The sequence below is a fragment of the Hylobates moloch genome, unplaced genomic scaffold (assembly GCF_009828535.3).
Source record: "Hylobates moloch isolate HMO894 unplaced genomic scaffold, HMol_V3 SCAFFOLD_11, whole genome shotgun sequence".
NCBI classification, from domain to species: Eukaryota; Metazoa; Chordata; class Mammalia; order Primates; family Hylobatidae; genus Hylobates; species Hylobates moloch.
Window position 1 is genome coordinate 38,865,477 of NW_026652286.1, and position 24,463 is coordinate 38,889,939.

The 24,463-nt window shown below is 48.0% G+C and overlaps 2 protein-coding genes across 5 annotated transcripts; both read left to right on the forward strand.

Annotated features, from left to right (window-relative positions):
• The first annotated feature begins 1,602 nt into the window (after positions 1-1,602).
• On the forward strand, positions 1,603-7,040 carry ASCL3 (achaete-scute family bHLH transcription factor 3). Its single transcript, XM_032168124.2, has 2 exons — positions 1,603-1,633; positions 6,445-7,040. Exon 2 carries the CDS (start codon positions 6,457-6,459, stop codon positions 7,000-7,002), a length of 546 nt encoding a protein of 181 aa, XP_032024015.1. The 5' UTR covers positions 1,603-1,633; positions 6,445-6,456; the 3' UTR covers positions 7,003-7,040.
• Positions 7,041-10,920: 3,880 nt separating this feature from the next.
• CUNH11orf16 (chromosome unknown C11orf16 homolog) lies at positions 10,921-24,357 on the forward strand. Of its 4 annotated transcripts, none has more exons than XM_032166657.2 (7): positions 10,921-10,967; positions 11,542-11,726; positions 14,307-14,463; positions 16,679-16,913; positions 17,719-18,363; positions 22,920-23,141; positions 23,982-24,357. In XM_032166657.2, exons 2-6 carry the CDS (start codon positions 11,560-11,562, stop codon positions 23,117-23,119), a joined length of 1,404 nt encoding a protein of 467 aa, XP_032022548.1. In that variant the 5' UTR covers positions 10,921-10,967; positions 11,542-11,559; the 3' UTR covers positions 23,120-23,141; positions 23,982-24,357. The 4 variants fall into 4 exon arrangements, 3 of the variants coding, with proteins under 3 accessions (XP_032022548.1, XP_058302918.1, XP_058302917.1); XM_058446935.1 differs by lacking the exon at positions 10,921-10,967 and adding an exon at positions 11,058-11,098; XR_009215729.1 differs by lacking the exon at positions 10,921-10,967 and adding an exon at positions 11,173-11,213 and having other exon boundaries at positions 17,719-18,319.
• The last annotated feature ends 106 nt before the right edge of the window (positions 24,358-24,463 follow it).

A 24,463-nucleotide genomic window follows, 5' to 3' on the forward strand; every position in this document is an offset into this window, starting at 1 on the left:
TAGGCCGGGCGCGGTGGCTCATGCTTGTAATCCCAGCACTTTGAGAGGCCGAGGCGGGCAGATCACGAGGTCAGGAGATCGAGACCACGGTGAAACCCCGTCTCTACTAAAAATACAAAAAATTAGCCGGGCGTGGTGGCGGGCGCCTGTAGTCCCAGCTACTCGGAGAGGCTGAGGCAGGAGAATGGCGTGAACCCGGGAGGCGGAGCTTGCAGTGAGCCGAGATTGCGCCACTGCACTCCAGCCTGGGCGACAGAGCGAGACTCCGTCTCAAAAAAAAAAAAAAAAAAAAGAATGTAAATGTATAACACCAAGGGTGAGCCCTAATGTAGACTATGGACTTTGGGTGATAATGTGTCAATGCAGGTTCATCAGTTCTAACAGTACCATAATGGTGTGGAATGTTCATACCAGAGGAGGCCATGCACACATGGGGGCAGGGAGTATATGAGAATTAGCTCTACTTTGTGTTCAATTTTTCTGTGAACCTACAATTGCTTTAAAAATTAAAGTTGGGGCCGGGCGTGGTGGCTCACGCCTATAATCTCAGCATTTTGGGAGGCCAAGGTGGGCGAATCACCTGAGGTCAGGAGTTCAAGACCAGCCTGGCCAACATGGTGAAAACCCATCTCTATTAAAAATACAAAATTAGCTGGGTTTGGTGGTGCACACCTGTAATTCCAGCTACTTGGGTGGCTGAGGCAGGAGAATCACTTGATCCTGGAGGCAGAGGATGCAGTGAGCCAAGATCGCGCCATTGCACTCCAGCCTGGGCAAAAGAGGGAAACTCTGTCTCAAAAAAAAAAAAAAAATTAAAGTCAACACGGCGCAGCAGTCTATAATTCCAGCACTTTGGGTGGGATTTCTTGAGACCAAGAGTTCAAGACCAGCCAGGCAACAAGGTAAGACCTCATCTCTATAAGAAATAAAAAAATTAGCCAGGCGGGTTGGCTCGCACCTGTAGTCCCAGCTGCTCGGGAGGTGGAAACTGCGATGTGCTGTGGTCATGCCACTGCATTCCAGCCTGGGCTAGACAGTGAGACCTTGTCTCTAAATAAATAAGAAGGAATGCTTCTAATATTTATATTTTTAAAAAGATAAAAGTATACTTAAGAAGAAAAAATAAAATGGCTATTTAAGAAAAAGGTATTGGCTAGTTCCTATGATCCTGGGTTATCAGAATTTAACATCCACATTCGTGTCACTAAAGTCCCCACTGCTAAATCTGATTGGCTTTAAAAAAATAAAAAGTAAAAAAAAGATGTAAGTTCATACTGACCTTCCTAGTTCTGGCCTTAATCTCTATCTAAAAGAATACTGGCCAATATTTGCACATTATGAGTCTATTGCTCCATAAATAATTTTGATATAATATCATATAACCCAGAAGAATGGGGGACATTCTTTAAACAAAAGAATTTGTTACAAGTATCCAGTTTTGTAAGCACACCTTTCTATTTAGTATGGTTATCTGTTGTCATATCTACATCTCGGATAGGAAAAACAGCCAAACCAGAACTGAGCAGTTCTGTTTAACTGTAAGCTACTTTGCATATTGTTATTAAATGATCACCTATAAATCAGGTTAAGTCCAACTCAGCCCAAAATACAGCATCCTGACAACAAAACGCAGGTAAGAGACTATTCTCCAGAGTGGCCCATGGGGAAGAATAAGAACACGATTTTTAAGAAAATCCCTAGGTACAGTTGATAAATACTGAATTTTGTCAGCTATCGGATTATTCCATTATCTTAAACTACCAATTATTACCCATATAATGGAAGATCCAGGTTTTGCTGGCAATTAAATCATCTAGAAGAGCAAAAGGAGTTTTGATTTGGAAGTCGGGACACTAGGTTCTCCCCTGCTCTGCTACTAGCTTTGTAACCTTAGCAACATATCACAACCTATGAGGAAGTTTTAAGTTTCCTTCCAGCTCTAACATTCCATAATTCAATTATATCGGCAGTTGTAGCTTTTTATTTTTTACATGCTACATATCTCTGAAATTTGAAGCTTTTATGCTCAGCAGACATCCAGAATCTCTTACAATTTTATCATTAAGACCTCATCATTTATTTCCCAGAATCGCTCTAAGGCAGAATCTGAGATTTTCCCAACATAGGTGTGTTTGATAGCTGTGTCTGTTTCTGGAACCATGGAGCCCCAGCACTACCAATCTGTGTTGCTTTCTTTTAAAAACTTATACTCAATTCCTACAAACACATCCAGACCCCACTAGGCTTTCCATCTTGATTCTCCTTGTTGCTGCATTTTATTTCATTTTCTTACTCTGCTGCCTTAAATTTTCTTCTTTGAATAAAAGGTGATCATATTTAAATACTAGTACATTGATTGGTGAACTTACTGGAAATGCTCAACAGAAAAAATTTCTCATCAGTGTGCCTCCAGAGGCACCATGCTCTTTTTTCAAGAATTACGAAAAGTATTGCTAAAACCTAGAAAGTCTTAATTACTTGTGGCATATACAAATTACTCAGATTTCATCTGAATCAAGATTTAGGATATTGTTTAAATGGTCTTTTAGGGTAAAACCATCACCAAAAGAATGATTTTTGTATACTTAGGTTTGATGACATCTGCTTTACTTTTTGGTAGGCTGTTAATTCCCGCTTGTTAACTAAAGGCAACACTATGTCTCCGCTGTTGTCAGAAATGCAGTAATACAGACTCCACACCCATTTGCCACCATTTTGCAGCTTCTGCCATACCCGTTCTTTCTCTCTTACCCTCTAGAATTCCTGGCTTGGGAATTTCCTAACTTGTTTCTCTCAGTAACTTTTTCTTTTTGACAGAATCCTGGCTAGTTTTTAGTTTCCCAGAGATTTTTGTTTTGTTAGTTATCTTAGGTCATTTGGTCAGTAATTTGGAATCTTTAGTTTCCTGTTCCTCGGTTTCGATTTTTAATTGGACCTATCCCACTTATCTCATCCCCCCACCCCGTCCCTTTTAAGAAGAGCTTTTCCTGGCATTGACTTCTTTTCCAGCCTCTTTCACCATGACTTACTATAACCCTTTAACCCTGGCCACTCCTCCCTCCCGACACCCCTGCCCCTGCTGCCATTGCTGTTTCTCTAGTCCCCGACCTTCATACTTGAATTCTGGTCTTAGGGGCTGCTCCTCCCACTACACAGTGCAGCCTGCTGAGTTTTTGCTGTATTCAGGTAGAGAAACAAGTGCCAATATTATCTAATCTTGCCCTAAACATTAGGATTGGGGTGTGTGTGTGTGTGTGTGTGTGTGTGTGTGTGTGTGTGTGTGTGTGTATGTAGTATGCCAAGCACAGATAATAACCCCTCACTCCTAAAGATGCTGAAAAATCAACCTGCTGAGAAATTAACACCGTGTTTCCTTCTTTGATGGAGGCCCACAATTAGACTTCAAGCTGCTTTTCCTTCTCCACTTTAGGTATGTTCCTCATCTCTCAACACGTGTGTTTAGGATAGATCAGTGTTGTGACTCTACAGTGTTAAGGAAAACATAAACCAGTTTTCTATAAGGTGCAGTTTAGAAAGGAACGCTACATAAGGATTCATTCATCTCTAAAGAAAGGAAAGAGGCAAATGTTGGGTGCATTATAGGCACAGTCACCCCTCTATACCTGGGGGGGTCGGGTTTAGGACTCCCCTCAAATACCAAAATCCACAGAGGTCCAACTCCCTTATAGAAAATAATGTAGCACTTGCATGGAACCTACACACACCCTCTCAAATACTTTCAGTCATCTCTGGATTACTTATAATACCTAATACAATGCACATTCTATACAAATAGTTGTTACACTGTATTGTTTAGAGGATAATGACAAGAAAAAATGTCAGTACTTATTTAGTATCCATGCTGCCATCCCTTTTTTCCCCCTGAATATTTTCCACCCATAGTTGGTTGAATACACAGATGAGGAGCTCACCAATATGGAGGGTCAACTGTATTTTTTTCACTTTGTCCTCACAACCACCCTGCAGAATAGTTAGTAGCTCATTTGGACATGGGGAAAGTGAAAGCTCAGAGAGGTTAAGGCACTTTCCTAAGGACACACAGCTAGGAAGGGGTAAGGCCATATTGATACCTGAGGGTGTTATGACTGAGAGAAAAAGCTCTTTCCCCCCCGCCTCCAAGTTAACCAGTTACACTGCAGTGCCTCTGTAAAATCTGTTATTGCTATATGACTACAGTCAAAGGCAAAAAGTAACAGTAGTTTAAAACAGGAGAAGGATACAGACCTATTCACAAAGAAGAAATGCGTTGGTGTGGAACCTCTTGGGTTATACTGCTTCATCCTTGAGTTCAACAGAAACACACACACACAAAAACCAAAAAAACTTAATTATAGGCTGGGTGAAGTGGCTCATGCCTGTCATCCCAGTGCTGTGGGAGGATCTTTTGAAGCTAGGAGGTTTAAAATCAGCCTGGGCATCAAGGCAAGACCCCATCTCTACAAAAAAAAAAAGAAAAAGAAAAGGCCAGGCATGGTGGTACACACCTGCAGTCCTAGCTACTCAGAAGGCTGAGGCAGGAGGATCACTTGAACCCAGCAGTTTGAGGCTGCAGTAAGCCATGATCACATTACTGCACTCCAGCCTGGGTGACAGAACAAGACACTACCTCTAAAAATAAAAATATAAAATAAATAAAAAATTTTAAAAACCTAAACATAGCTACACTTTACTCAATATATTTACAGTTCTACATATGTAAAAACTTGTATATTGACTATGTTTTAAATGTGTAGGGGAAGTTTCTTACCTAAAGGAGTCCCATAGTGAACATTTAAGAGCAAATGATTCCTTTTTTATTTGTATTTTCAGTTTTGCCTCTAGCACATCAGGTATTATTTAAGAAGGCTATGCCTCTGAGGTTGCATGATCATTAACTAATTCATAATTTCCCTTGCATATATTTGAATATTTTGGTGTTTCAGCCTTTCCCACACTATTTTTATTTGCACATGTCTTCACGATCACCATTATATCTTTGTTCCACCTGTACTATTATTTACTCACTCTTTGTCTTTAAATCAAATCACGCGTCTTACTCAAGTAGATTTAGTTTTAAGACAAACCTTATGGCCGGGCGCAGTGGCTCACACCTGTAATCCCAGCACTTTCGGAGGCCAAGGCGGGTGGATCATGAGGTCAGGAGTTTGAGACCAGCCTGGACAACATAATGAAACCCCATCTCTACTAAAAATACAAAAAATTAGCTGGGCATGGTGGCGGGCACCTGTAATCCCAGCTACTTGGGAGGCTGAGGCAGGAGAATCACTTGAACCCGGGGGGCAGAGATTACAGTGAGCCAAGATCGTGCCGCTGCACTCCAGCCCAGGCAACAATGCGAGACTCTGTCTCAAAAAAAAAAAAGGAACTTTATGTCGCTACCATAAATGTGAAATTACTAGAACTCACAATAAACAGAAGTTAGTAAAGACACTGAATTCTAACTAGATGCTATTGCTTGTTGAAGGCTTTGATCTTAGGAGGATTAGAAAGCATTCTAGGCCAGGTGCGGTGGCTCCCTGTGTATAATCCCAGCACTTGGGGAGGCTGAGGCAGGTGGGTTGCTTGAGCTCAGGAGTTTGAGACCAGCCTGGGCAACATGGCAAGACCCTGTCTCTACAAAAACATACAAAACTTAGCCAGGCGTGGTGATGCCCGCCTATGGTCCCAGCTACTCAGGTGGCTGAGACAGGAGGATTGCTTGAACCTGGGAGGTTAAGGCTCTAGTGAGCCATGATCACACCACTGCACTCCAGCCTGGGCGACAGAGCTAGACCCTGTCACAAAGGAAAAAAAAAAAAGAATTCTAGTGGTGCGGTGTGGAAGACACATTCTCAGCAGACTAAGGTTGTATCTTTATAACCACAAGGATTGACAAAGAACGGAAGGAGAATAACTTTCTCATAAGGCGATTCAATGTTATTTAGTGCTGTTTCTGTGTACCACCAAAAATCCTCTTACTACACACAGAATATTATAACACCATCTCATTGTCCACATGAGCTCAGAAATTGGTCATCAAAGCAGAAAAGTCTTTAAAACATTGATCTCCGGGCGGGCATGGTGGCTCACGCCTGTAATCCCAGCACTTTGGGAGGCCGAGACAGGCGGATCATGAGGTCAAGAGATCGAGACCATCCTGGCCAACATGGTGAAACCCCATCTCTACTAAAAATACAAAAATTAGCTGGGTGCAGTGGCAGACGCCTGTAATCCCAGCTACTCGGGAGGCTGAGGCAGGAGAATTGCTTGAACCCAGGAGGCGGAAGTTGCAGTGAGCCAAGATCGCGCCACTGCACTCCAGCCTGGGCGACAGAGCAAGACTCCATCTCTAAAAAGAAAATAAAATAAAATATTGATCTCCAAGAAAGTAGATCATATCTGCTCTCTATCTGACCACATTGATAAACTTGGTTATGTTTGCAGGTTAAAGAGGAAATGATGGACAACAGAGGCAACTCTAGTCTACCTGACAAACTTCCTATCTTCCCTGATTCTGCCCGCTTGCCACTGACCAGGTCTTTCTATCTGGAGCCCATGGTCACTTTCCACATGCACCCGGAGGCCCCGGTGCCATCCCCTTACTCTGAGGAGCTGCCCCTGCTGCCTTTTCCCAGTGACTCCCTTATCCTGGGAAATTACAGTGAACCCTGCCCCTTCTCTTTCCCGATGCCTTATCCAAATTACAAAAGGTGCGAGTACTCCTACGGGCCTGCCTTCATCCGGAAAAGGAATGAGCGAGAAAGGCAGCGAGTGAAATGTGTCAATGAAGGCTACGCCCAGCTCCGCCATCATCTGCCAGAGGAGTATTTGGAGAAGCGACTCAGCAAAGTGGAAACCCTCAGAGCTGCGATCAAGTACATTAACTACCTGCAGTCTCTTCTGTATCCTGATAAAGCTGAGACCAAGAATAACCCTGGAAAAGTTTCCTCCATGATAGCAACCACCAGCCACCATACTGATCCTATGTTCAGAATTGTTTGAGTCGCTGTTTCCAAATAGATATGAATAGTATCACAAAATGGGGTCTCTTACAGCATCATTCAATAGCTTTTCCTAAATGTAATTTCCATGTGGGCAGGAAATAGCTCAAATGCTAACCTATGCTGGGTATTACTCGCCTGGGTTTCAATTGTACTAAACATGATCTCATGTAGGTTGAGGAGCTGCTCTGCTTCTTTCATGAACTCTAGGGGAGCAGGGGGCCCCAGAGTCTCCGCATGTCTCACCCTGCCCTTCTCACATGCTTGGCCAGAGGCCTGGTGGCGGGTGCCTATAGTCTCAGCTACTCGGGAGGCTGAGGCAGGAGAATGGCGTGAATCCGGGAGGCAGAGCTTGCAGTGAGCTGAGATTGCGCCACTGCACTCCAGCCTGGGCGACAGAGCGAGACCAGACCTGTATCTGCAGTATAACTCTGCTACCTCTTCTCTGTGTCTCGGTTCTTCTCCACAAAATGAGAATAACAACAGCAATTCCCATGTGTTTATGATGATGATTAACAGAGCTTGACATGTAATAAGTATTCATCATGATTAAAAACTTTTTTTTGAGATGGAGTCTCGCTCTGTTGCCCAGGCTGGAGTGTAGTGATGCAATCTCGGCTCACTGCAACCTCCGCCTCCTGGGTTCAAGCAATTCTCTGCCTCAGCCTCTCGAGTAGCTGGGATTACAGGCACCCACCACCACACCCAGCTAATTTTTTTTGTATTTTTAGTAGAGACGGGATTTCACTATGTTGGCCAGGCTGGTCTTGAACTCCTGACCTCATGATCCACCCGCCTTGGCCTCCCAAAGTGGTGGGATTACAGGCATGAGACGCCACTCCCAGCCAAAAGCATTTTTTTTAGGGATGGGGTCTTGCTATGTTGCCCAGGCTGGTCTCGAACTCCTAGCCTCAACCAATCCTCCCACCCCTGCCTTCTAAAGTGTTGGGATTACAGGTGTGAGCCACTGTGCCTGGCCATCATTACTGATTATTATTATCATTATCTTGTTTTGTCCATAGCATCACCATTCTCTAGGTTCTCTAAGCTAGAAAACTTGGAGCTGCCAGGCCTTTCCTTCATACCTGGGAAGGACAGTCCCTGCCCCGTATCTTGGGGTCTGCCTTCAAAATGTGTCTATTTCTGCTTCCATGGCCAGCTTCAGCTCTTCCTTCTCCTTTAACTCCCAGGCCCCATCTGTCCCAAGGCCCAGTCAATGACCTATATCACATACTGTCTATCACACTTCTCTCCACTGCTATGCCTCTATGAAGTCTTCTCCAACTTCCTATCCCAGCCGTTACTTGTTCCTTTATTTTGTATAAATATTTCTCTTGTGGTTGCTATCCTGCTATCTTTAGACACTTTACAAACCTATCTCTGTCTTCTTCAGTAGACTGCAAGCTCCTTGAAGATAATTCATCCAGGCTTATTCATCTTCTATTCCTAGTACCCAGCAAAGAGCCTCAAATCAGGAAGGTGTCGGTGAATATCTGTTGTCACTGTTTTCTTATTGCAATCCCGTCACCTGTGTCTGGGTTATTGGTAGCAGTCTCCTGTCTGGCCTCTTGGGCTGCATTCTTAACAGGCTCCACCTCACACTCTCTGAAAGTATTTCATGTCACTTCATCGCTTAAGCTGCCTGATGACTTCCTTCTGAATGCCACCTTGTTTAAATTTATCAGCTTAGTTTTCAAAGCTCCCTACTGCAAAACAAAGCAGAAACATAAGAAGCCGTGTTTTCTCATTTCTCCTTGCCAGCAACATTTCACAAAGCCCCTGACTCTCACCGCGGGCAGCTCTTTCGCTCTTCGGAAAGAAGCTTTGAAGACACGACAGGACAGAGTACACGCCCCTCTCCCTCCTGCACCCCATTGTCTCCTGCCTGAGTCGCTACATTCCTTAAAAGATAAATGACCCGAGTTTTGGCCTTTTCCTATATGTAAGATAACATCTGATGGGGTTAGCGATGATGCCTCTGTAATCTGTAACCAGAATTACTCTCACACCCAAACCCTGATGTGAGTCTGCTTTAATGTGACTCCTAAGCAAGTTCAGTGTGATTTTGCACATGCTGAACCCATTTCCCCCAAACAGAAAATCACAGTCTTGCAAATGTATCCTTCTCTCTTCTCTCTTACTTCCTACCTAAACTGGAATATTCTCCTTTTCCCCTCCTCCACTGGAATCCCACTGTCTCATTCAAGAATCCTTCTTTCACTGCCAGAGACTTCATGGGTACTTTTTAATTTATTTCTTATTTTTTGAGACGGAGTCTCTCTCTGTCACCCAGGCTGGAGTGCAGTGGCGTGATCTTGGCTCACTGCAACCTCTGACTCCCTGGTTCAAGTGATTCTTCTGCCTCAGCCTCCCGAGTAACTGGGATTACAGGCGTGTGCCACCATGCCCAGCTAATTTTTTGTATTTTTAGTAGAGACAGGATTTCACTGTGCTAGCCAGGAGGGTCTCGATCTCCTGACCTCGTGATCTACCTGCCTTGGCCTCCCAAAGTGCTGGGATTACAGGCATGAGCCACCGCTCCCGGCCATGGGTCTCTCTTAGACTCTCTGTATGCCAAATAACTCGGCCTTGGTATATGGTCCTGGGCAGCAGTCATTTTCCTGACTATGAAGTGATGCTCCGGGAGGGCAGTCATCAGTTAAGAGGCTTTTGGTTGCAAGTAAGAAACAGCCCAATCCAGAGTGGCATAATCAATAAGGGGAACTATTGGCTCACACAGCTGAGGCCTAGAGTAGCAGCACTGCCTACAGGCAGGACTCAGTACTGTCACCGAGAACCTATTTTCAGCTGGGCGTGGGGGTGCATGTCTGTAGTCTGAGCTCCTCGGAAGACTGAGGCAAAAGGATCCCTTGAGCCCAGGAGTTTGAGGCCAGCCTGGGCAACCCTGTCTCAAAACAAACAAACCAACCCTCTATTTCCTGAGGTCTATCCTCTCTCTGAGAATAGCTTCAGTGTTCCCAAAAGGCTGTCAGAGGCTCTCAGAACTATCAGCTTTCTTGTTCAGGCATAGGAAGAAAGAGAAAGCCTATGTCCCAGGATTCCCAACCAAAGTCTCCAGATTCCTGCTGATTGGAGAGGTTCAGGAACACGCCCCTGCCTAACCAACCCCTGGGGCCAGACAGGGATGCAAGGGGTGACTGACACCCACTCTACCCCTGGAGGTGGGTACCCCAGCCTCCCTATCCACATGGATCTGCCAACTGAAACAGGACCTGGTAGAAGCAGGGTATGAATGTGGGGGAGACACCTCCAAACGTGCCTGCATACCAGGCACATAACCAGTGCACAGTGACTGTCAGAGGCCTCCAAATACGAGCGCCTCCCACGAGCAGAATCTGGACTTCTGTTCCTTTGTTGCCAGTGTCCACGCCTCTCACTCCAAATGGTCACAACACCTCTGCTCCTCAACAGAGTCCCGCCTGTTATAGACAAACAGGCCCACACCTTTGGTTATTTTGGTTTAGACTAGGGACAAATTCTATCCTAGAGTCCCCAGGCCGTCAGTGGCTCCCCCATCCCTGCCGCTAGTGTGTACAGGCAGGAGGCCCTCAGTTTCTGCGGAGGTGGCTCCTCCCTCACAGAAGTCTCCTGGGATCCGTGAGGGCTTCCCACCACCACTGACTCTTCCAGTAGTGGGGCACCCTGAGCTTTGGAGAACTGAGGCTACACTGGCCTTTTTCCCTTCTTCTTCCTCCTCTTCTCTCCAAAGGGAAACCTGGAGAACACCCCCTCCCCCATCACTTCCTGCCCCACCCCTACCTCCCAAGGCCTCCTGTCCCCCTCTCCGCATGCTCAGTGTACTCACTGGCCACAGAGGAAAGCGTCCCCAGGCTGCACGCATGGTAACCGGCCTGGCAACCAGGAGTCGGTTGGGCTGAGGCCCTGAGCCCCAACTGTCAGAAGGGGCCTGAGGCTGAAGTGGAGGCTGGGAGTTTGGGGCCGTGGGTAAGTCCTTTTGGGGTCAGACCTGTGGACTTGGGCGGGGCGGACCCTCATGGGGCTCTGGTGGGCTGCAGCAGTGCGGCTTGATCTTGGGCCCTGGTGGCAGCTGTCTCCTCTGAACGGGGGTTAGAAAGGTGATGGACGGCCCTGAGATCTCAGCTTGCCTGGGGCCAGAACTAGCCTTGTAGGTGGCCGGGGAGGAGGAAGGAGGAAAAATACTAACATAAGTTGAGCTGCTGAATACGCCAGGTGCTTTCCATGTATTCTATCCTGAGTGTAACTGGAGGGGAGAGGTTAAGTGAGCACACAGCCAGCAGGCTGTAGGGGAGGATTTAAAGCTGGGCTGCTCCAAACTCACAGCACTTGCTCTTCCAGTCCCTTCCCTGTTTCCTAAGTGGAGGTTCCCAAGGCAGGTGACTCAAAGAGGAAACTGTGAGAGTTTGTGGGAGCAGGTGGGGCCGTGCATGGACTCAACTGTCCCCAGAGGCAGCTAACTGCAGAGCTCAGCTCTGCCTCGCCCAGGCAGCCACCACTGGCTTCAAGCTGCAGCTCAGGTAATGGTGGTGCCTGTTCTCAGGTGGATCCTCTGAAGGCCATGGACTCCTCCACGGGGCCCAGGATGCCTTTGCTCAAATACTGCAGCGTGGCCACAAGCCTGAAGGCCCCTGGCTGGGACGGTGCTGCTCCACCCTGGGACCTCTCCTTCACCTACCCCTTTGCCCTCCAAGCGCCCTGGCTCACCGGGCACAAGCCCCTTGCAAGGTACCTGTCTCTGCCCCTCTGGGGGAAGTGGGTGCCCTTTTCTTTTTCCTTCGTTCTTGGCTGTTGGTGGTAGACCTTGGTGGACAGACTTGCTTCCTGAGAAGGCGGAAAGGGGTCTTCATTGTTTGGCCTATGATTGGTGTATCTGTGTGGGGTCTGTCACTCCAGCCTACACTGTGCTCCCAGAGTCCTCCAGGGTTGATCTGGCTTTAGCAGAGTTGCAGATGCTGCAGTTGGCATGAGTGAGAGAAGGCAGTCAGGGATAGCCAGTTACTAGTTTATAGCTCATTTTGCCATCAACGCTGAGACTTGGCTGGGCGCAGTGGCTCACGCCTGTAATCCCAGCAATTTGGAAGGCTGAGGCAAGCGGATCACTTGAGGTCAGGAGTTCGAGACCAGTCTGACCAACATGGCAAAACCCCATCTACTAAAAATACAAAAAAAATTGGCTAGGCATGGTGGCTCATGCCTGTAATCCCAGCACTTTGGGAGGCCAAGGCGGGTGGATTACCCGAGGTCAGGAGTTCGAGACCAGCCTGGCCAAGATGGTGAAACCCTGTCTCTACTAAAAATACAAAAATTAGCCAGGCATGGTGGCGGGTGCCTGTAGTCCCAGCTACTGAGGAGGATGAAACAGAGAATTGCTTGAACTCGGAAGGTGGAAAGGTTGCAGTGAGCCAAGATCACGCCATTGCACTCCAGCCTGGGTGACAGAGACTCTGTCTCAAAGAAAAAAAATAATTAGCTGGGCGTGGTGGCGCATGACTGTATTCCCAGCTACTCAGGAGGCTGAGGCAGGAAAATTGCTTGAACTCGGGAGGCGGAGGTTGCAGTGAGCCGAGACAGTGCCACCGCGCTCAAGCCTAGGGAACAGGGCGAGACTCTGTCTCAAAAACAAAACAAAACCAAAAAAAACAATGAGACTTGCTCGGCCACCATATGAGAAATCAACTAATGTGGGGTCTCCAGGTCCCTCTTCAGCTTCCCTTGGTACCCCTCCTTTGTCCAGGATTTTCCTGAATAGGGTCCTCAGTCCACTTCCTAAAGCATGGATACAAGAGGCCAAAGGCACCACAGCCATATATGCACATGTGGAGCGTGTCATCTCCAGGGACTCGCATTCCTGCTGCCTGATCCATTCTGCCCACATTAGGGGCATGCCAGCTTGAATGATCCTTAATGGCTCCCTTTTGTGATCCACCCGGTGGACCATCCTGTTCAAGGCTAGAGTTAAGCATGGGACTTCAGATGCCAACAAGCACAGGAAGGAGGCTGAGGGGGGCTGAGGACAGCTCAGCATGGGCCTGCAGGAGCTCCTCAGCACGAACAGCCTGGGTGCAGTGACGGCATGTTGATGGCAGCAGGAGGCAGACAGGCCCCCTTTGCATTCAGCCTTGCCCACAAAGTAAAATGGCTTCTTCAAAAACCCAAACCCTGACTCAACAACTCCCCTAGGCCAACTGGCCCTGACCACAAATTTTCTAGAACTAGCATCTCCTTTTTCTGTCCCACAGCCCCTTAGCTCCTCTGGGTTGTCCCTGCCCAAACACTTCCTCATTCCTCTGACCCCACAGCATCAAGTGGCATTACAATTTCACACCCTTGGTATTACTATCCAAGCTTCCACGCCTCATCCTGGAATCCCACACTCCGCCTTAGGATTTACCTTCCTGGCACTTTTTTTTTCAAGACGGAGTCTCACTCTGTCACCAGGCTGGAGTACAGTGGCGCAATCTTGGCTCACTGCAACCTCCGCCTCCTGGGTTCAAGCGATTCTCCTGCCTCAGCCTCCTGAGTAGCTGAGACTACAGGCACCCACCACCACACCCACCTAATTTTTGTATTTTTAGTAGAGGTGGGGTTTCACCGTGTTGTCCAGATAGTCTCCATCTCTTGACCACGTGATCCGCCCATCTCGACCTCCCAAAGTGCTGAGATTACAGGGATGAGCCACCACTCCTGGCCCCTGGCACTATTTTCTTTTCTTTTCTTTGATGGGGGGTCTCACCTTGTCACCCACTGCTGGAGTGCAGTAGTGTCATTTCAGCCCACTGCAACCTCTACCTCCCAGGTCCAAGCAGTCCTCCTACCTCAGCCTCCCAAGTAGCTGGGACCACAGGCTCACACCACCACACCCAGCTAACTTTTTGTATTTTTGGTAGAGATGGGGTTTCACCATGTTGCCCAGGCTGGTCTTGAATTCCTGAGCTCAAGTGATCCATCTGCATCGGCCTCCCAAAGTGCTGGGATTACAGGCTTGAGCCACACTTTTCCAGTCTGTTGTCTAGTGTAGGAATAAGCATTAATTAACTTGAATGTATCAAGGGGAATTACCTTTTGGTTGCCTTGAACCAACTCCCAATCCACCAAGGATGGTTCCCTTCCCTGTCCTCTCCTTCTGCCCCTCCCAGAGGTTTACCTTATCCTTCCGGAAGTCATAGATTGCCACTTCCCATATAGTTTTCTGTTCCACATGCCTCGTGTGCTGTGGTTCACCTCAGATGTACCCGTGAAACATGTTTCTTGATGTGTTTAGGACTTGTTGCTCTCCATCCACTAATTCCATTTGCTTTTTTCCAGGCACGCCTCTTCTTGCCCGTGTCTCCACATTGCCGACCCAGCATGGCAGGGGCCTGGCTGGCTGGGAAGAGCTGGAGATGCTGCCAACACATGGGTCCTAGCAAGAAGGGAAGCAGATGGTTTTTACTACCGGGCTCAAATAAAGGTCGCTCCTGAGGCAAGTCCCTGACCCCCAGTATCTCCCTGGCGTGCTCCTCTGGGTGGCCCTGTCATATCTGACATGCCTTAGCTGTGTGCATCTAGCAGGCTGGTTTCTTGGATAAGCACAGCTCTCCCATGGCCACGTTGTAGAAGTGAACATGTAATACCACTGAGTGTATCAGTTTGCTAGGGCTCCCTAACAAAGTGCAACAAACGGAGTGGCTTAAACCACAGAAATGTGTCATCTCCCATTTCTGGAGGCTGGAAGTCCACGGGTTGGCAAGGTTGGTTCCTTCTGAGAGCTGTGAAGAAGAATCATTCCCATGCCCTGCTTCTGGCTTTTCATGGCTTGCTGGCAGGCTTTGGTGTTCCTCAGCTTATAGAGGCATCACCTTGATCTCTGCCTTTACCTTTACGGGGCTTTCTCCCTGAGTGTGTGTCTGCCCACATTTCCCCCTTTATAGGGACATCAATCACACTGGATTAGGGACCTGCCATATCCAGTCCTCATCTTAATTACATTTGCGATGACCCTATCCCCAAATAAGGTCACATTCTGGGGGCTAGGACTTCAACATATGAATTTGGCAGGGGGCAAGACATGTTGGCTCATGCCTGTAATCCCAGCACTTTGAGAGGTAGTGGTGGGAGGATTGCTTGAGGCCAGGAGTTCAAGACCAGCCTGGGCAACATAGCAAGACCCTGTCTCTACAAAAAATTTAAAAATTAGCCAGGCATGGTGACACATGGCTGTAGTCGCAGCTACTTGGGAGGCTAAGGCAGGAAGATCACTTGAGCCCCAAACTGATGGCACCACTGCACTCCAGCCTGTGGGAGGAGGGTGGAGGTGGGGAATGGGACACAATTCAATGCATAACAGAGAAGAAAATGTACTTTAAAAGTACTTTGTTGAGGCAAATTCAGTGTGTTGAATGAACACTAGCCTAAGGGAAAGGTGGAACGAGATGTGTTTGCTCACATGCACGGGTGTGTGCTGGTACACAGAGAAGCACACTCCCGCCACGCTGGGGGCCAGGCCTGGCCTGTACTTCAGTGGCTACTCATTTCTTTTTTTTTTTCTTTTTTTTTTTCAGAGTCAGACTTACTTTGTGAATGTAGATTCATGAAGGGAAGACTAGTGTAAATTCTTTAAAAATATGAATTTCAGAATTTCCAATCAAAAGTCAGTTTTCAGCTGGGTGCGGTTGCTCACGCCTGTAATAACAGCACTTTGGAAAGCCAAGAAGGGTGGGTTACCTGAGGTCAGAAGTTCAAGACCAGCCTGGCCAACGTGGTGACACCCCATCTCTACTAAATATACAAAAATTAGCCGAGCGAGGTGGTGCGCTCCTGTAGTCTCAGCTGCTTGGGAACCTGAGACAGGAGAATCGCTTAAACCCAGGAGGCAGAGGTTGCAGTGAACCAAGATCACGCCATTGCACTCTAGCCTGGGTGACGAGCAAAACTCTATCTGGAAAAAAAAAAAAAAGTCAATTTTCAAGTAACTAATATGTGAATTAAAATGAAATTCTAGCAAAGCTTTGCTCAAATATAGGTTCTGTCCAGTGATTTGGTAAAAATAATTTATAACCAGAGTTTATTTCTCTTCTAAATCACAGAGTACTTGAAACGGCTTGTACTTTTAAGTAGCTGCAGCACCGTTCTCTCACTTTTGCTATTCATTTGCTTAGCTAACCCTTTCCTCGTCGCCTTGTCGACTGCAAGGGCGGTGCTGAGGCAGCCCTGTGGCCACAATCGCTCCTCGCCTGCATGAGCCTCGCGGGTGAACAACCATCCTGTTGGTCTTGGACACATCCCTGGTTGGTCTTGGACACAGGAGCGACGCTTCTTGCGGGTGCTGGAAGGAAGAGATTGCATTGAGAAAAGGTCCAGGGAGGACCCAGGTTACTCCTGGCAATTGCAGGTCAAAAATTTGGTAGGAGGAAAGAAAACCAGGCAAAGGAAGGGAATGGAAAGAAAGAGGCAGGAAGTGATCCACAAGAGTTGCCCGAGGCAGGAAGAGATTCAGGGAGGCACAACCGCGCCACACAGCCTGCCTGTCTTGGCTTTGACTGGCTTGAAGCAGCATCTGCCCTGTCCCTTCTTTAGGTGCCTGTCACTGTTTGGAAGGCAGCCCCTGGGCCTGGTGTGGGGGCATCGTAGGGAACCTGGGTGCTTCCTACTCTACTTTGTAATGCCAGGTCTTATTCTGAGTGTTTTCTTTCCCACAGCTGGAGAGACAGGGGGTCCTGCTTGTGGAATTCGAGGCTCCTCTTGTCGCAGGCCCAAAGCTGCCAGCCCGGCAGCAGAGAGTGGTCTTAGAAGAGGATGTCATTCCTCTCTCACCATCGGTAGGATACTCACTGAGACCAGGGGACAAGGTGCTGGCAATCTGGAAGCCAGGCCAACAGCAGTATGGCCCTGGCACTGTTCTTTTGGGCTTGGAGATGAGAGATCCCCAGAGAGGTAAGAGAAGCTGCTCTGACCCACCAGTCCCCAGAAGGAGCCAGGCTGTAATCAGGCCACAGGAGAGAGCCAAGGGTGCATCTACAGCTTAGGGGTTTCTAAGGCATTAAGAAGAGAATTTTTCCCCCTTGCTTGCTGCTTAATCTTGAGGCAGCAACAGATGCCTCAAGATGCACATTGTATCTTTCAGATTATATAAAAAAAAATTGTAATCAGGGTAAGTGGCCTAAAACTCTCATATCTATATTGCTTAGCTAAACCATGGTTTAGCTACTCATGACCCAGCCCTCACCAGGTCCTCCAGGGACCAGACAGTCCTCTTCTGCAGGGTCAGTCAGTACCACTGTAATTCAGAGAATGACAGAATGAGGCTTCTACTGAGAATGCATTTTGGTTTTGGCAAGAAAAGTGAGCCCCTGCAGGCCACTGTAGTCCAGGAGGCAGGGAGGCTCAGGCAAGTCCTTGGGAAGTGGAGGTAACTATGGTGCAGGTGAAGGATGTTCCTGGCAGGCTCTCCACGGAGAGGTGCATGTGAGGAGCCAGGCAGCCAGAGCAGAGGGGCCAGGCTGAAGCTCTGCCTTTGCCTGTGTGGATAGGAGAGGCTTTATCCCACTATTAGGAAGTGGAAGCTACTTGGGAGGCTGAGGCAGGAGGATGCCTTGAGCTTGGGAGGTTGAGGCTGCAGTGAGCTATCACTGTGCTACTGTACTCCAGTCTGAGCCAGACCCTGTCTCAAAAAAAAGAAAAAAAAAAGAAAGAGATAATTGGTAATTATAACAAAATGTTGCTGTTTTTTGTTATGTAGCATCAAAGGAAGAAGAAATCACTGTTCATTTCTGGAATGGCAAAGCCGCTAAAGTGCCCCTAGGTGGGGTCCAGTCGGTGTCCCTGGCCATCTGGAAGAAGGCTATGGAGAGGCTGCACAAGTCTTTCACCAGGGAGCACCCCAGGCCCCTTCACTGGGCCCCTTGCTGCTCTCTGCTGGGGCCAATCACTGGGTGCATCACTAACGAGCTTCCTCCGGATGCTCCATTCCTGTGCCCTCTCTGCCACCCTCATGTCTGCTGCCAGCTGCTGTACCAGGGCTGCCTCTGTGGCTGCCCTCCATGTGGCACCACTTGGTGGCCTCTAACCAGGACCTCAGAAGTCACAGCCAGAGAACTTCCAGAGTTGGAGCCCACAGCACAGCTTTTGCCCCTGGAAGGTCCTAAAGAGAAGAAAGTAGCAACGCACGCTCCCCTGGCTGTTTCTTCCTCCTCGTCCTCCTCCTGTGAACAAGATGGTGTGGAGAATGATCTGGAGATGGGCCCTCCCCAGAGACTGATGGTGAACAGTGCAGTCAACACAGATCCCATCCTTCTTGAGATGCCTCTGAGGCAGAGTGGACTCTGCCAGCCTGAGTGGAGGTACTGGAAGAGAAACGGGCCTGAGCCATGCCCTGGGAAGCCAGGTATACCAGGGGAGTGGGCTTGCCTTCTCAGGCAGGGGCTGGGGCCCCGGCTCCCTTCCCTCCCACATGTCCCTTAGGAATTTGATGCACATGTCCACTCTGTTGGGACTGCAGTAATCCTTGGGAGTCTGGTCACCCTGAAGAGGAGGCTGTGGCAAGAGGGAAATAGCAGGTTTCCATTTCAGCTATGAGGCCCAAAGGAGCAGAAGGATGAACTGATCTTTGTGCTAAGGTTGCATCCCTATTTAATACCTGCCTTTTTCTTTCTTCACTAGTCTCTGCTGACAGAGCACTGCCATTGTCTGTTTTTAGTCCCCTCCTTTTTTCTTGGAGGCCTTGGTTTTTCTCTAGATGAACAGTCCAAATGCCTCCAGGTGTTGAAGAGTTGATGCACTGAAGCATAGAAACGGGTCTTAAGCATTGGTCGTGAGGCCCCACTCTCCCGCTGGGTCCCTCAGTAAGTGAGCGGGGAGGACCTGGGCACTGCGATGTGCTTCTTATCCCTCATGGCCAACAGGGAAGCCATGTGCTGTTGCCGCTGGCAGTCTGCAGCCAGTCCCACGCTGCATCGCCTCCAGCTGAGAACTGTGTGGCGGGCCCTGCTAGGTTCGGGGAGCCCATCCTATCTAAATTCCCAACAGAGTCCGGAAAGAGCAGAAGCCTGTCAGAGCTGTGTGAAGGAGGTGGCCTGGATAAGTCTGGCCCTTGACAAGATTCTGGGGGTCCTGGGGTCACTGAGCGTATCTGGGGCAGGGAGGCTGTGAGGTGAAGGAACACCACTGCTAAGGGCTTAGATCTCTAGGTACTGCCCACACTGGGACCCACTGGGGGTCCCTGGTTGAGACCATAGCCCTATTTCTAGGACAGCCACTGAGCCAGAAGGACTGCTCAGCCCATGAGGGTTTTTTTTTTTCTTTTGGGACAGAGTCTCACTCTGTTGCCCAGGCTGGAGTGCAGTGGCATGATTTTGGCTCACTGCAACCTCTGCCTCCCAGGTTCAAGTGATTCTCATGCCTCAGCCTCCCCAGTAGCTGGGATTATAGGTGCATACCACCATGCCTGGCTAACTTTTTGTATTTTTAGTGGAGATGGTGTTTCGCCGTGTTGGCCAGGCAGGTCTCGAACCCCTGGCCTAAGTGATCTGCCCGCCTCGGCCTCCCAAAGTGCTGGGATTATAGGCATGAACCACCAAGCTGGCACCAATGAAGATTTCAATCTTGCCCCAGGGGTAAGGACTTTATTAGTGTTCAGTTCCAGAAAGTTGAGAAATTGTTTGTAATGAGAAGCTTTCCTGGTGACTCCTCTGAACCCCTGGGCTTTGGTTATTTTTCTTTTTTTTTTTTTTTTGGAGACAGAGTCTCGCTCTGTCACCCAGGCTGGAGTGCAGTGGCGCAATCTCGGCTCACTGCAAGCTCCGCCTCCCGGGTTCACGCCATTCTCCTGCCTCAGCCTCCGGAGTAGCTGGGTCTACAGGCGCCCGCCACCACGCCCAGCTAATTTCTTTTGCATTTTTAGTAGAGACGGGGTTTCACCATGTTAGCCAGGATGGTCTCGATCTCCTGACCTCGTGATCCACCCATCTCGGCCTCCCAAAGTGCTGGGATTACAGGCGTGAGCCACTGCGCCCGGCCTACCCCTGGGCTTTGGGAGGGGTGGGGAGGAGTATGTCTGCTGCACTTGGATTTTATATGAGGATTTTCCCCTATCTCTCATAGGCCCAGCTGTGCTCTTCCTCCACTCTCCAGGAGGAAACTTTGTATTGAAAATATAAAATGGGGAGGTGGGTCCTAGGCTTCTGTGAAATGGGTTACTCCAATCTTCAAATGGCAAGCCTTGGCAGCAGCCACTCAGAAATGGTGATTTCGCTGGGCACAGTGGCTCACCCAGCACTTTGGGAGGCCGGGGGGTGGGGGTGGGGGGACAGATCACTTGAGGTCAGGGGTTCGAGACCAGCCTGACCAACAAAGTGAAACCCCGTCTCTACTAAAAATACAAAAATTAATCAGGCATTGTGATGCACGTCTGTAATCCCAGCTAGTTGGGAGGCTGAGGTACGAGAATCGGTTGAACCCAGGAGGCAGAGTGAGCCACTACACTCCAGCCTGGGCGACACAGTGAGACTCTATCTGCAAAAAAAATAAATAAATAAATAAAAAGAAAAGAAAGAAGTGCCGGTTTCTTTCTCCATTTGAAAGAAATGCAGCTATGGAGAATTTAGCATGAAAACTCTAGAGTTTGGCACCATTGTCTTTATATTATCATTTGTAGAGAGGGCATAAAGAAGATGGTACCAAACTCTAGAGTTTTCATGCTAAATTCTCCATAGCTCCCAATGCCTCTTGCTCCAGCACAGCTTGGAGAAAGAAGAGCTGTACCTACTCAACAGAGAGGGGTCTGTGGGGAGCAACTGAGACAGTGCCAAGCCCAGCACAGGGGAGAGGGACAACCAGAGGGGCCACGGAGGCCAGACATACCCTAGGTACCATGTCTGTGTTCCCACTGCTGTGGTTTGCTCCATAGCAAACTCTAGAAGGGTTCCAAACCTGATTAAGTCCAAACAAATTTCCCCTGGCCCTAAGTTTACACAGCTCTTACTGCTACTGCCCAAAGCCACTTACACCTACAGTCTCTCTCCACCACCACATTTAAACAGATCCACTCCAAAGTTATTTTCTCCCCTGAAATAAATTCTAATAATTGACTATAAAGAAGAGAACTATAGTATCTTCAGGTACTTGGCCTGGCTTTCCTGTTAAATACTGGATCTTGTGTTAAGCTCTAGGGAAGGTTCCTGGGGCTGACCCATGAGCATCATCAGCATGTTCCCAAATATATGGAGAGCATGCCCGAGACGGGGTGTGGAGACATGGCCATCCCTCGTCCTCACCACACGACTGCCTGCTCACTAGTGAAGAGAAGCACAGAAAACCAGGGTCAGGGCTGAAACAAGGCAAACACCAGAGCTTTGCTTTTCTCCCCTCCAGGTTTTGTATCTTTTAAAGGAAATATGCTGTTTTGCTTCTCCTAAACATGCTTGATGTTTAATCAGTTCTTTTTTTTTTTTTTTGAGACGGAGTCTCGCTCTGTCGCCCAGGCTGGAGTGCAGTGGCGCAATCTCGGCTCACTGCAAGCTCCGCCTCCCTGGTTCACGCCATTCTCTTGCTTCAGCCTCTCCGAGTAGCTGGGACTACAGGCGCCTGCCACCACGCCCGGCTAATTTTTTTTTTTTTTTTGTATTTTTAGTAGAGACGGGGTTTCACCGTGGTCTCGATCTCCTGACCTTGTGATCCGCCCGTCTCGGCCTCCTAAAGTGCTGGGATTACAAGCGTGAGCCACCGCGCCCCACCAATCAGTTATTGCTATCAGGACTCGACATCCGTTCTGTCGAGTGCTGATGCCCGACACTCAATTTTGAGCTTTGCCTCTCACAAAAGCTCTTGCATAGGTTTCTCTGTCCTCCACACTTTCCCTTACTTTTAGTTACAGGCAGTGAGAGGTTACAATCAGATCCTAATAGTCCTAGGGGGGCCAGATTGTGAGCTGCTGGCAGGGAGGTGCTTTCTGCCTCCTTTGAAACAGGATTCAATCTGTAGTTTTAAAAGAAACGTAAAAAGCGTTCCTTCCCTTTTAGATTGGTCTATTCCTCAGGAAGTCACATCTCCCATTATTTTTGTTTTGCTCCAATATTTTATTTTTAGAGACAGGGTCTCACTATGTCACCCAGGCTGGAGGGCAGTGGCACGATCATAGCTCACTGCAGCCTCAAACTCCTGGGCTCAAGCAATCCTTCCGCCTCAGCCTCCCAAATAGTTGAGACTACAGGTGTGCACCAATGCACCCAGTTCAATTTCTTAAAATTTGTTTTTCTATCAGCTTGTAATCTCTTCTTTGTGGTCTGTGTTATCAGTGATCAGTGAAGGTGTCAAAGCTCCTTTAACTGGTGGCAGTCAGTTACCTTTGCTTGCCCTACTGGCAGTTTAGAAAACACATCCAATAACTTCTTCACAACTCCAAATCTTGGGTATCAGATGATGTTTCCCAAAAGCATAAGGGCCAGAAATGATAACAATTTTTTTCTCTAAATATAGAAAACATTACATGGACACATTGCATGATGGCAAAAGAAAACAGGCCAGGTGTAGTGGCTTATACCTGTAACTGCAACACTTTGGGAGGCTGAGGCTGGAGGATTGCTGGAGCCCAGGAGTTCAAGACCAGCCTGGGCAACATAGTGAGACCCTGTTTCTACAAAAAACTAAACAATTAGCTGAGCATGGTGGTGTGCGCCTGTGGTCCCAGCTACTGGGGGCTGTAGTGAAGAGGGGGTGGCAGGTGGGAGGATGGCTTGAGCCCGGGTGGTCGAGGCTGCAGTGAGCTATGATCATGCCACTGCATTCCAGCCTGGGTGATATAGCAAGACCCTGTCTCAAATACATAATAAATGAAAAGAAAACAATGCTTGAGCTTACAGATACTTCAGTGATCCTTGTTTTAGTTCTACTTATCCCATCAAAATGGTGGCTTATTCAACCTAAGTAATTGACTTTTGGGTTTAGGAACAAGATATTCCAACATCTGCAAAGAAGAAAAGGATCACAAACAGCAGAGAGCACAAACTGTAGTAGTGGGGACTACCAAGGAGCTGGTCTCGAAAGCAATCCACACGAAGCCACCGCAGACCCCGCCAGGGGAAGCTGAACACAGAAAGTGGAGTCAGAGCCTTGCAATACGTCAGTGGAACAAGAATTCCTGTTAGACTAAGAGCCCTGAGGATCTAGGTAAAGCAGAATGGCTGGAAAGGGGCTTCCTAAGGACTCCTCACACGGGTCTTAAGACCTTTTGGGTCACATCCCCTTTAAGAACAGTAAAACCTATGACCCCTTGTCCCAGAAAAATGCACATACCCTCAATTTTGCATGTAATTTCAGAGGCTTATGGAACCCATGAATTTAATCACAGGCTTCTTGGGGGTGCAAGGATCCCCATTTAAATGACCCTCTGTTCTATGGTATTGGGTAGGGGTCTGCTTTATTAGGCCCTCTGAATATGGAGTCTATTCCTCACTAAGAATGATAATATAGCCCTACTTAAAACTTCATTTCCTTCATATAAAATACTGGCACCTTTCCCAAGGAAAGGTTTGTGTTCAAAATAAGAGAATCGCCAGGCAACGAAACTGGGAGATGTCACAGTACTGCTGTGGCAGCTTCAAGACGTTTGGGACACAGCAATGACTTTTTTTTCTGAGACAGGATCTTACTCTGTCACTCAGGCTGGAATGCAGTGGCGTAATCATGGCTCACTACAGCCTTGAACTCTTGGGCTCAAGTGAGCCTCCCACCTGAGCCTCCTGAGTAGCTACGACCTGAGTAGCTAGGCACATGCCACCACACCTGACTAAATTTTTTACTTTTTGTAGAGATAGGGTCTCACTGTGTTGCCCAGGCTGGTGTTGATTACTAGGCTCAAGTGATCTTCCTGCCTTTGTTTCCCAAAATGTTGGGATTACAGGTATGAGCCACCGCACTCAGCCACATCAATGACTTTAAAATCAGTGACTTTTGATTCTTAAAATTGCAGTTGGCATAACAATCTATGGATTTTTTCCCCTTTTATAGGTAAAGAATAAACATGGTAAATACTCAAGGAGAGTTATACAGAGTGGCTGACAAGGCCTTCTTCAACGGAAGGAGGCAGAGGACAGGCCACAGGTAACAGTCAAATAACCATTAGTATCTCCACCCCACGAAGACCTCCCTGCAGATAAGCAGCAGGAAGGCACCTGTTGTGAGGGCTATAGGAGTGTGGGGTCCTGCCCTGGGGCTCCCTGCCAGGGCCCTGGTGAAACTGCTTTAAGATGCCTCTTCCACGGAAGGGGGGTCAGCCTGCTTTGGGCAAATGTGTCCACAGCCACTCTGCCACCTTCCCATAAAGCCTAAAGTTGTACATGAGTGACATTTTGTTTCACCTCTTAATAAAAATGAATTCTCTTCATTTCCAAATCTCTTTATTATCATAATTAACCTTTACTTGGAAAGCAAGCAGTAAAACCTGTTCAGACAGCATCATTATATTACTTTCAGGCAAACAAGCATGGAGG